At 37.0% G+C, this 12,128-nt stretch overlaps 2 protein-coding genes across 4 annotated transcripts; both read right to left on the bottom strand.

Moving 5' to 3' along the window:
• Positions 1-2,197: 2,197 nt before the first annotated feature.
• Positions 2,198-4,967, bottom strand: LOC131603220 (uncharacterized). Of its 2 annotated transcripts, none has more exons than XM_058875505.1 (3): positions 4,433-4,967; positions 3,451-4,205; positions 2,198-3,379 (listed from the first exon to the last, which is right to left on the bottom strand). In XM_058875505.1, exons 1-3 carry the CDS (start codon positions 4,724-4,726, stop codon positions 2,872-2,874), a joined length of 1,557 nt encoding a protein of 518 aa, XP_058731488.1. In that variant the 5' UTR covers positions 4,727-4,967; the 3' UTR covers positions 2,198-2,871. The 2 variants fall into 2 exon arrangements, with proteins under 2 accessions (XP_058731488.1, XP_058731489.1); XM_058875506.1 differs by having other exon boundaries at positions 3,214-3,365.
• A 138-nt stretch (positions 4,968-5,105) lies between these two features.
• Positions 5,106-8,474, bottom strand: LOC131603221 (uncharacterized). 2 transcript variants are annotated; one of them, XM_058875509.1, is made up of 3 exons: positions 8,015-8,474; positions 5,873-6,627; positions 5,106-5,751 (listed from the first exon to the last, which is right to left on the bottom strand). In XM_058875509.1, the coding sequence occupies exons 1-3, from the start codon at positions 8,300-8,302 to the stop codon at positions 5,250-5,252; spliced, it is 1,545 nt and encodes a 514-aa protein (XP_058731492.1). In that variant the 5' UTR covers positions 8,303-8,474; the 3' UTR covers positions 5,106-5,249. The 2 variants fall into 2 exon arrangements, with proteins under 2 accessions (XP_058731492.1, XP_058731493.1); XM_058875510.1 differs by having other exon boundaries at positions 5,581-5,737.
• Between the last annotated feature and the right edge of the window lie 3,654 nt (positions 8,475-12,128).

Here is a 12,128-nt window from a genome sequence, read left to right as displayed (position 1 = left end):
ACTAAATCCCAACCTTCAACTAACATACTAAAACAATTAGGTTAACAGAGACTGAATTCAACATGCTAACAACCTAGCATATTTCAACAACTACACTAGCTTTTTGAATTCGATAGAGTTTGCTACAACACTAGCTTATAACCCATAAGCTACAAATCTCTACCTTGGAACAAACTCTGAATCACGAAACCAACTAGCTGTCAACATGCAGTCAAATGAACAACATACAGTGGAGAAACTTGCAACTTGACAATGTATTGGTGATCATATCACCAGCATTGCCATCAATCGAAACCTTCAGCACTTGGACTTCTCTACGCTCTATTATCTCTTTGACGAAATGTAGCCTCACTTCGACGTGCTTGGTGTTGGGAAATAACACAGCTGAAGAAAAAAATAAATAAACAAAACACAACCACTAACACAAGAATATAACGTGGAAACTCCAAAACCGGAGAAAAACCACGACCGTTGTTTAAATAGACAACCAGAGAATTATTACTATGTGAAAATTTTACAACACATAAACTTCTCCACTCTCACCCCAATCCCCTAGTACACCCACACTCTTACAAAGCAAATATTTAAACTAAATCTCACAGCACTTTAATACAAGAGCATAAGAGAACAAAGAAAATCAAATCAAATATAAGCTTAAAGTGCTTTTTGACTAGTGTATCTAAAATCAAAGAACTTAGGTCCAATATATAGCCTTGGTCTCCCCCTTGCTTCACCACACTAAGCAATGTGGGACTTCTCAAATAACTACTTTTTAACTTCCTTCTTTATTTAAGAATTTAGGCAACATTAGACATACAATCAACCGCAACATTTGGTTCGCTCATGATAGGTTGAATTCTTCGACATGCATATTACACTTTGGCTGTCACATTTAACAGTGATTGCTTGACCTTGAGTTTTTAGCTCTTTATCAAAACCTTCAAGCCACAACGCTTCTTTCAGACCTTCAGTGATGAAAATATATATATTTCACTTCAGTGGTTGATTAGCAAATAACCTTCTGAATTGTTGCTTTCCAACTAATTGATGTGCTAAACATAGTGAACATGTATCCATAAATAGATTTTCTGGAATCCATATGACCTGTATAAACAGAGTCGACAAATCTTTCGATTGCTACTTTGCTATCATCACCACATGATCCATCAAAAATCAGGACTCTACTCAGTGACTCATTTATGTTCCTTATAATCCACTTCAATGCTTTCCAGTGTACCTTTCCAAGATTTGACATATACTTACAAGACTCACTGCATATGCTATGTCTGGCCTAAAATCCATTGGGGTGGATGCTGGTTTGATAGCTAACAGACCCACAATTTAGAGTAAATCAAGGTTGTACTTGCGTTCGCATAGGGTTATGCATTGTGAGGAACGAACAATTTCAAAATGAAGAAAATACTTGAGATTGCTTGAAATTTTCATCAAGAACAACTTTGATAGTATTTATTTTGTTAATGCTATTGCCTGAAAGAACAAAATCATCTACATAAACCAAGGTGAAATAATTAGTGGACTTTTTAGTGAATAAAGAATAATATGATTTAGATTGAACATAATCGATAGGGTAGGTTAATTTTTAATTTCATTGTTTACTAGCTTGCATACAATATTTTTTATTTGAAATATTAATATTAAGAGGGGGCTTTGGCTAATATGCATAAGGATTTTACTTATGCACCATGCATAAGCCTACATAAGTCATTGGATCATGTTTTTAATCCAGTATTGAGTATTGAGTGGTGAGTATTGAGTAATAACAATTGATGTCTAGAATTTGATCCAATGATCCAAGGGTCTATAATAATCTATGCATGGTGCATAGATTTTTATCTATGCACGGTAACTGCACTCTTGAGAGGGCATTTCATATATACCTCTTCATCTAAGTCCCCATGTAAGAAGAAAATATTAATATCTAACTGCCGAAGGTACAATATTTAGAGGAAGCTATAGATAAAATAAGCTTAATTGTCATTTTTATAACAAACCTATAAGCTTAGTTGTCATTTTTATAACAAACTTGTCATCAATATTACTGATGGTCAACCTCATGTGATAAAATATATTGAAATTGACCGGCATTTGATTAAAGAAAAGTTTAATAGTGAATTAATGAATTAGACCCTACATTTCTTATGGGTATCCATTGAAAAGTGCGTTAACAAAGGATTTATCAACTGAGTCGTTCCACCAAATTATCTACAAATATGAAATGGTTGATATTCATTTACCAACTTGAGAGAATGCTATAAATAATAAAACACACATGTTAGTTTTATAAGTTTTATTTTATGTTAAATCCCGTGTTTGAGATCTCTTGCAAAACACGAACATGAAGAGAAAAAAAAAAAAGATGACACTGCATGTGGTGAACTTTAAGGTAAGTTCGATTCACCCCACCAATTTAAAAAAAGGGTTAATAGTACTTCACTCTCCTGTAATGTTAGCGAATTTTGCTTTTCCCCCCTCCCTACCTTTTGGCAACGGTTTTTTCAAAAAAACCGTTGCCAAAACCTACCTTTGACAACGGTAGGGGGGTAAAACGAAACACGCTCATATTACAGGGGGTAAAGTACTATTAACCCTTAAAAAAATTTGATGCAAATGCATAAACCAGAAAACTCCTTCAACCCTCAACCCTCTTATTCGTGACAAAAAAAAAATCTGAAAAGCCATAGCATGAAGTATTTCTATTTTCCTATCTAAATGGAACCCTCATTTTCTTTGAGAAATAGAGAGGATCCCAACACCAGATCAAATGGCTTGAATTGTTTAATAAGGCTCCACAATTCCTTGCAAATGGCTTGAATTGTTTAATAAGGCTCCACAATTCCTTGCAAATGTAAACTACCTGGACAACAAAACTTTCTCATCATTATCATCTAAGTCTATGTTCTCATCCCTTGGATAATCTATATCTTCAATCTTGCTACTTTCTTTACCATTCAGTTCATTTGATTCTAAAACATGGATTTCACAACAGTCTCCTCTTTCTCTTGTGCAATCTTCCACCTCTAGTTGTTGCATTTCTGATTCCTCTAATGCGACCATTCTTGCCCGGTCTCTGTCTCTCGGATATGAGCAGTAAAGGAATGAGTAGATGCAGACACATAGTGTCAAAGGAATTACAAAAACAATACAAAGTGCCTTCGAGAGTGATGCTGCATTTTTCCTGTCTGTTTCGATTTCGACGGAATCTGAGGATCCTTTTGGAACTGGTCTATAACCAAACACATGTTGAGCCAATAATCCAACAAAAGGAGGAGCAAATGACTGCAATATAGACTCAAAAGATTGATCCAAAGCATATATAGCTGTCCGCGACTTCTCAGGAACTATTTCTGCAAATATTGGACTGTCAGTCCACGCAGCTGTTAGTTTGAATTACTTAATAAAGTTAGAAAAATGCTAAATGTCATAACATACTTGTTAGTTGCTGGAGCATTCCAGGCCGTAGCGAATCCCATGATGACTAAAACAAGGCCATGCATGAAGGCCGTGGATGGATCATCGGGCAGTGCCAACAGCAAAATTGCTGCTAGAGGAACGGCTGAACCAGCGCTTATTTGCGACAACATTATTCTTCCGGTGTTTGGTAACCGTAGGGATAAAAAATCTCCAAACCATCCTCCAAACAGAGCCCCCAATGAAGCAGAAATTATAAATAAGGTCCAAAGAATTGCCGTTGTACCATGTGAGAAGCCTATTAGCTCTAACCAAAGAGTGGCGAATGACAAACCTGACCATGGGAATGATCCGAATACTCCCTGAGCCACAATTATCTGAAATGATGGAATTTTAATAACAGACTTGGCTTCTTTTATTAGATCTTTCATTTCAGAATAAAAGGGCTGTTTTGGAGTTTGATATGATGTAGGTTTGTCGACGTTGTTTGGAAAGTGTGGATCATTAGCGTAGATGCGTACTAATACACCAACTATGACACTAATCAATGCAACCAGATGAAAAGCTATTCTCCAACCAGATATGCCTAAGATTGATGTTGAGGCTAGTAGTACTGAGAAGAGACCACCGATAATGCTTCCGAGGTTTCCTGTTAGTTGCAGCCACCCAAAAGCCACACCACGGTTGCTATCAATTGTGGAGTCTGCAACTAGAGACTGAATTGCTGGAATCACAATGGCGAGTCCGATGCCATTTAAACCTCTTGAAATTGCCACCTAAATGATCCTTCCATATCATCAATAAGTAGAGTTAGAAAACACGAATTAATCATGTTTATGCCAAACTATAATTATAATATGATTGGAGATTATCATATTATTTAAACTAGTAGGATTGTAGGCGAAGATCTAATTACCAAAGAAAGAGAACAAATAGATCACACTATCCATGTATTATGTCTATAACCAAAAACAAAGGTAACTTTGAAAGGAGAGGCGAGAACCTGTAAGAATGTGGAGGAGATGGCGACGAGGAAAGTGGCAGCAGCCCAAAGAAAAGCACCGAGAGCAATCACATGTGCACGATTGTGACGCGTGGCAAGGTAAGCAGCGAGAGGATAACACAAAGATTGAACAAGGGATCGGAAAAGAGTAAGTGAACCTAACGCAGTTGGGTCAGCATTGAGTTCAGCACCAACCTCTTTATATACTCCTGGCAGCAACGACTCATCCGCTCTCTGCATAATACCAGCCAGATTCACCAGCATCAAAGTTACTGTCTCTGCCTTCATCTTCATCTACCTATAGATGTTATCACTATGTATGTGTATGTTCAGTGGAAAGGATGGAGGCATCAAAGAGGAACTGCTGCATATTGGAGAGTGAACTTCAGATGGCCATGGATGGTCAACTACAATTGTTTTTGTTGCCTCAATATGTGCGCGCACACCCTTTGTATATACAAAAATCCTGCTAACCCATGTGCATTTGTGTTGATCTGTGTTATGTTAATATAACTATAATTATAAAAAATAAACAAGTTGGTGAATTATATAATAACAAGTTGATGCTCTAATATAAACCTCATTACAAGTGGTCCAAAGATTTTATTATTTTTCTATATTCATCTTCTGTTTTTATTGTTTGTAACTGAAGGGGTCAATCTTTTTACCCAAATTTCGTTTTTGATGTATAATAACTCAAATAAATATCAGTAACAAAAAAACTATACAAGTTTTTCCGTTCATATTGTATATATCAAACAACTTGATTTTCAAATGAGCTTGATGAAGCTTCATTATCCCCGGCAACTGTTTAATACTACCGGGACAGCAAAACTTTCTCATCATCGTCATCCAAGTCAATGCTCTCTTGCCTTGGATAATTTCTCTGATCAGTCTTGCTACTTTCTTTACCATTCAGCATATTTGATTCTAAAACATTAATTTCACGATATTCTTCGCTTCTGGACTCCACCACTTCTAACTGGTGCATTTCAGATTCTTCTAACGCAACCATCCGTGCTCGCTCCCTGTCCCTCGGGTATGTGCAATAAAGGAATGAGTAGATGACGCAGCAAATTGCAATAGGAATACCAATTGCAGTATAAAGCGCCTTGGCAAGTGATGCAGCATTTTCCCTATCCGTTTCAATTTCAACGGAGTCCGAGGATCCTTTAGGAATCGGTTTATAACCATAAACATGCTGAGCCAAAATTCCAACAACAGGTGGAGCAAAGGATGCCAATATAGACTCGAAAGATCTATCCAAAGCATATATAGCCGTCCGCGACTTCTCAGGGACTATTTCTGCAAATATTGGACTGCCGACACAGTTAAATTTCAAAGAAAACTGAATGAAATGCAGATATGAGTATGACCAATGATGAATCATAGGAATTCCAAAACTAAAGAAAATTAACAAGATCATTTGTCAATACATACTTGTTAGTTGCTGCGCCATTCCAGGATATGCACAATCCCATGATGAATAGAACCAGACCGTGCATGACAGCAGTGGATGGATCATCAGGCAATGCCAACAACAAAATTGCTGCTAGAGGAACGGCTGAACCCGAGCTTATTTGTGACAACATTATTCTACCGGAATTCGGAAATTTTTGGGATAAAAAATCTCCCATCCATCCTCCAAACAGACCCCCAAATGAAACAGCAACTATAAATAAGGACCAAAGTAACGCTGTTGTCATGTGGGAAAAGCCTATTAGTTCTAACCAAAGAGTGGCAAACGACAAAGCAGACCATGGAAATGATCCAGAGACTCCCTGAGCCACAAGTATTTGAAACGATGGAATTTTTATAACTGATTTCGCTTCTTTTATTAAATCTTTCATTTCACAATAAAAGGACTTTCTTGGAGTTTGATATGATGTAGATATGCCTTCAGTCTTAGGAAAATGTGGATCGTCAGCAAAGATGCGTACTAATATACCGACTATGATACTAATCAATGCAACCATATGAAAAGCTATTCTCCAACCAGGTATCCCTCCAAATGATGATGAGGCAATAAGTATAGCGAAGAGACCACCAATGATGCTTCCAAGGTTTCCTGTTAGTTGCAGCCACCCGAAAGCCACACCACGGTTGCTGTCAATAGTGGAGTCAGCAACCAAGGACTGAATTGCTGGAGTAACAATGGCAAGTCCAATCCCATTTAAACCTCTTGAAATCGCTACCTAATAATCCATATAAAGCAACAAGTGGGAGTTAGAAAACATCAGCCAATCATATTTATACATATTTATAATGAATTTGATGGCTGTACACTGTCGCCGTAACACTGTTTCAATGACATCCAATGAGAGGCCACCATTTTTCTATGTCACACAATCAATTTCAAAATAACCATACAAAAATGGGGCGACATGGCAAAGTAGTGGGGTGCATACATAGCCTTTAATTCCATTTGTAAAGGAAAATGCTAAGGACTAAAAAAATTAAATATCGTCTTGAAAATAGTGTATTTAATTTATTGAAAGTAATATTATCTTTTTCAAAACAATATTTCTATATTTGGTTCCTTAACATTTGTTAGCAAGAGTCTTATGTAAATAATCATAGTGATCTTTTTATGACAAAAAATCTACATAAAGGTCATTGTATGATGTACTGATAAAGGATATACTACATTCACCAAACAACAGGATATACTACATTCACCAAACAACTTACAGAATTTAATATATTGTGAAAATGTCTTCAAATTTTATGTGGAATGTGTATAGCTTTCGCATTTTTATTTGCAAAACTTAACTTTCTAATTTCTATATACATTGTTACAAACATTTCAATTGACATTCAGAGTTACCAATTTATCATTTTTTAAATAGCCAATGGCATTACGAATATGAATCCATGAATCAAAGGGGAGGAAGAGGCAAGTGATTCTCCAATCATGATGGTTGATCCATCAATTATTGGTTTGAGTTTAGCGAGATTTGATTTTTGCCCAAAACAGTGGAAAAGGATTTCATAGTGCTCGTTCTCGTCCATTGTTGTAGATTCAAAAACATTGCATATGTTATGTTCTTATGGTGGCAGAGAATATGAAGTTTCCGCCTCAACATCACGTTCCTCCTTGCAGTTCAAATCTGAATTGAAGAAATCTTCATATGCGTCATTTGCAATAGTAAAAAATCGCTCTAATACCATGTCACAAATCCATGGATCAAAAGGAGGAACATCATATGCATAAGAAAGATAGAGAGCATATTGACACTGAATGCATAAGAAAGATAGAAAGCATATTGATAAGGATGATTCTTAATATTTAGAAACATATTGAATTGATTGAAAAGGGTTTAAACAAATGACAACACCATGCTCTATAAATAGAGTTTATAAATGAGTAACTGCCTAACTACCTACTAACAATTACATAGGAACCCATAGGAGTCTATACAGAGAGCACCCCTCGGCCCTCATCTTACAAGCCCGTTCTGTAACAATGAGACAGGCCAAACTCTAATACTGAATTTATATTTCTGGCACCATATAAACACTCAAAATATAGTCACATAATTAAACCAAAAAAAAAGATAAAACAGAAATAGAAGTGGGGACCTGTAAGAAGGTAGATGAAACGGCAACAAGGAATGTAGCGGCAGCCCAAAGAAAAGCACCGAGAGCAATAACATGAGCACGGTTGTGACGCGTGGCGAGGTAAGCGGCGAGAGGGTAACACAGAGATTGAACAAGGGATCGGAAAAGAGTGAGAGAACCTAAGGCGGTGGGGTCAACGTTGAGAGCAGCACCGACCTCTTTGTATACTCCTGGCAGCAATGATTCATCGGCTCTCTCCATGATACTCGCTAGATTCACCAGCACCAATGTCAGTGTCTCTGTTTTCATCTTTGTCTATGAGTGAAGAATTGGTATGTGTTGAGTGTTGAAGACACTTTAACATAGGAACAGATTGAGAGGAAGTGTGTAACTAATGGAAAATGGGTTGACTTGTATCATTCCATTTTAAGTCGTGTCTGTTTAAGGGAGAGACGGGACCGTGCTTGTTACGGCAATAAAATTGCTTATTTCTAAAAATATCTGAATATCAAAATTAAGGGAAAATGATTACTCTATTTAGTTAAATACAATTTATTATTTTTTGGTACAAAATACAATTATGTTATGCAGCACACAAGGCCCAATAGAATAGAAAGGCAGTCTGTTTTGTTAAGGGATTTCGTGTTAAATTAAACGGGTGCAAAAGTAGTTATTTTATAGTTTGTTTTATTATTTCAAGTTTAGTTGTATGGCCCATGGCCCTATTAGAGGATGAAACCCTAATATATAAGTGTATGTTGCCTCCTTTAGAAATCAAGAAGAAAAGTTTGTTTTATTTTATTGTCTTTTTATGTACTCTTAGATCTAGGTTCCTATCATAAATCTATCAAATTAACTATCTTAATCACCTAAAACGTAAATACATATACTTTTAAAAGGATCAATATTTTTTTATTTTTAATAAAGAAGATATATTGAAAAAGAAAAAGATATACACAAAAAGTGGGAGTATCAAGACTTATTTATAAATAAGAGAATCTTAAAAAAAAAAAAAAGCATTTTAAGTCTATTTTTTATAAAATATTGTCCAGTGTCTAAAGAAATCTCTTTAAAGTAAGTTAAGAATGAAGTTGTGAGGCAGTAAAGAAATTTGCACAACTATTTTCTTGCCTATAAATATGAGATAAAACAAAAGTCATAGTGATACACATATTGTCATTCTAAAGATTCCTTAATTGCCACGTAACCATGGAGGGGTTAGATAAAGCTTGCACAACAAGAAGAAAGTCTATTTCTATCCAGATTCTAGATCAAGACTTTGTTGGGTGAGTTTTTTACCAGGGAGTATTTATACATAGGGTTGGTGTGAGATATTGGATCGAACTCTAGTATAGTCGAAGGGTAGCTTCTTGGCTCGACAGTTCGATAGAGTTAAGCATGAAGTCGAAGGATTGTTCACATGCTGGTGTCAAAGTGTGCATGCTGTAGTCGAAGATGGGTCTAGCATGCAGATGTCGAAGATGCTAGGGCTGTTAGCATGTTAAATTAGGTTTTAGTGTTTAAATCCTAATTTGTTAAGTTAGCTTGTTTATTAAGTTGGCTTGTGTAATGGGCCTTGCTGAAAAAGCCCATTAGTTAGTATGTTAGGTCTTATTATAAATAGCATACTAGTCTCTCATCATTGCTAAGCTGCAAATCCTAATTTAGGGTGAGAGAGGTTATTTGTTATTCTTGTAAACTTGTAATCTTGTTTTAAGAGAAAGTAAAAGAATAGCAGTTATAACCAATTCTTGTGTTCCTCTTCTTCCTTGTCCTTTATTCTTCCCTTGTATTATACTTTGTTCTTGGTATTGAATTCACAACAAACTGGTGCGGTGAGCGTGGATAAGATGCCTTCAACAAAGTATGAGATTGAAAAGTTCACCGGAGTGAATGATTTCGGTCTGTGGCGCTTGAAGATGAAAGTCCTACTGGTTCAGCAGGGTTGTTTGGAAGCGTTGAAGGGAGAGTCAGCCATGAATGCAGAATTGACGGCAGCGGAGAAGACGAATATGATCGAGAAAGCACACAGCGCAATTTTGTTGAGCCTTGATGATAAGGTTCTCCGGCAGGTATCAAAGGAGACGACGACATCAGGGTTATGGGTGAAACTTAAAAGTTTGTATATGACCAAATCGCTGGTAAATCGACTCTACCTGAAGCAAGCTTTGTATTCATTCAAGATGATTGAAGACAAAGTGTTGGCTGAGCAGTTGGATATGTTCAACAAGCTGATTCTTGATCTTGAAAATATTGATGTGAAGATCGATGATGAAGATCAAGCGTTGTTACTATTGTGTTCTTTGCCTCGATCACATGCTCACTTCAAAGAAACTCTCTTGTATGGAAGGGAGTCCCTGACGTTTGAAGAAGTTCAATTAGCCTTGTACTCTAAGGACTTGAATGAACGAAAGGAGCATAAACCTTCGACTGTTGGTGAAGGTTTGGCCGTTAAAGGAAAACTCTTACGAAAGGATGGTAACTTCGACAAGAAGAAAGGCAAAAGCCAGTCGAAGTCTTACAGTGGCGAAGCATCTGGCATTCGATGCTACCATTGTAAGAAGGAGGGTCACACAAGAAAGGTGTGCCCTGAACGCCTGAAATATCATGGAGGTAAGGATAATGGCAACGCTGCCATTGTTCAAGATGATTTCGAATCATCTGATGTTCTTGTGGTTTCAAGCAGTGACTCTAAGAAGGAGTGGATTATGGATTCAGGCTGCACTTGGCACATGACTCCAAACAAAGACTTGTTCGAGGAATTATGTGATCAAGATGGTGGATCAGTATTGCTGGGAAACAACAAGGCTTGCAAGATTGCAGGTGTTGGATCTGTGAGATTCAAGCTCCATGATGAGTCAATAAGGTTGTTGAATGAAGTCAGGTATGTTCCTGATTTGAAGAGAAATCTGCTTTCTCTTGGTGAATTCGACAAGAAAGGATATGTTTTCCAAGGAGAGAAAAGTATCCTAAGAGTCATGAAGGGTTCGAAGGAAGTCTTGAGAGGCGTGAAGAAACAAGGCTTGTATACCCTTGAGGCTGAAGTTGTAAGTGGTTCGACAAATGTTGCATCCACGAAACCTTTGTCGAAAACAGAAATCTGGCACATGAGATTGGGCCATGTCAGTGAAAGGGGTCTGGTCGAATTAGGGAAACAAAATCTGCTTGGTGGAGACAAAGTCGAAAAGCTGAAGTTTTGTGAACCCTGTGTACTTGGAAAATCTTGCAGAGTGAAGTTCAACAAAGGCAAACAAATAACACATGGATCCCTTGATTACATCCATGCTGATCTTTGGGGGCCTGCAAGGTGTCCATTGAAACACCCTTCTAATACCCCGCATAAATAATAAATAATAATCAGAGTAAACATGAAAAAGGGAATTACAACTTCCAAATAATTAGACAATAATACTCATGTCATGCCATAAAAGAGAACGTCAACCAAATTTATTCAGATCATCATGTTTAACACAGCGGAATTATCTTTAACATCTGAATAACAAACAGCCAAGTCACAGACTTAAAACATCAACATAAAAATCCATCCAAAATAAAAAGAGTTTAACAAGTAACTCTAAACGACGCCCCCAGTGTTACACGACCAGAGCATGACACGGACCCAACTGACTCTAACGAACTACTTGACGAGCGAATCCTCACCAAGTACGAGAGCTACTCCTCAATCTGAAAAATAACAACATTAAGGGTGAGTCTCATTCACATTTAACTAATGTTATAAGATATAGATAATAAAATATCATTTCACATGCCATTCACCCAATCCCAGTTATGATCAGATTCAAACCATACAATCAGTAAGCAAACAACCGAATTAACACATATTATAACATTGGACATTCTTCCATTCATGTTATAATAGCAAAACAGCCTAATGCAATGCAACTACATGCATGTGGTACCAACATCTGGGATAACCCAACTCACCGACCCACCATCGTCAAGGATACGGTAACACCCACTCACTAATTCCACACAATGGGAATTAGCTACCACTGATCCACCATCGTCAAGGACCAGCCACATAATGATTATGAATGCATGCATCAACCATAACATGCTCATCACCCACATAAATCGATCAATGTCATAATCATCAATAAAACACATATCTCAT

This window comes from Vicia villosa, linkage group LG5, assembly GCF_029867415.1.
Source record: "Vicia villosa cultivar HV-30 ecotype Madison, WI linkage group LG5, Vvil1.0, whole genome shotgun sequence".
NCBI lineage: Eukaryota > Viridiplantae > Streptophyta > Magnoliopsida > Fabales > Fabaceae > Vicia > Vicia villosa.
This window is presented reverse-complemented; position numbering and strand designations above follow the sequence as displayed.

Excerpts from the sequence above, each read along its gene's own strand:
- LOC131603221 (XM_058875509.1), bottom strand. The coding sequence starts at position 8,302 with ATGAAAACAGAGACACTGACATTGGTGCTGGTGAATCTAGCGAGTATC. Across the intron at positions 6,628-8,014 it reads TTTCATCTACCTTCTTACAG|GTAGCGATTTCAAGAGGTTT; the intron begins GTCCCCACTTCT and ends ATGGATTATTAG. Across the intron at positions 5,752-5,872 it reads AATGGCGCAGCAACTAACAA|TCCAATATTTGCAGAAATAG; the intron begins GTATGTATTGAC and ends CTGTGTCGGCAG.
- LOC131603220 (XM_058875505.1), bottom strand. The coding sequence starts at position 4,726 with ATGAAGATGAAGGCAGAGACAGTAACTTTGATGCTGGTGAATCTGGCT. Across the intron at positions 4,206-4,432 it reads TCTCCTCCACATTCTTACAG|GTGGCAATTTCAAGAGGTTT; the intron begins GTTCTCGCCTCT and ends AGGATCATTTAG. Across the intron at positions 3,380-3,450 it reads AATGCTCCAGCAACTAACAA|TCCAATATTTGCAGAAATAG; the intron begins GTATGTTATGAC and ends GTGGACTGACAG.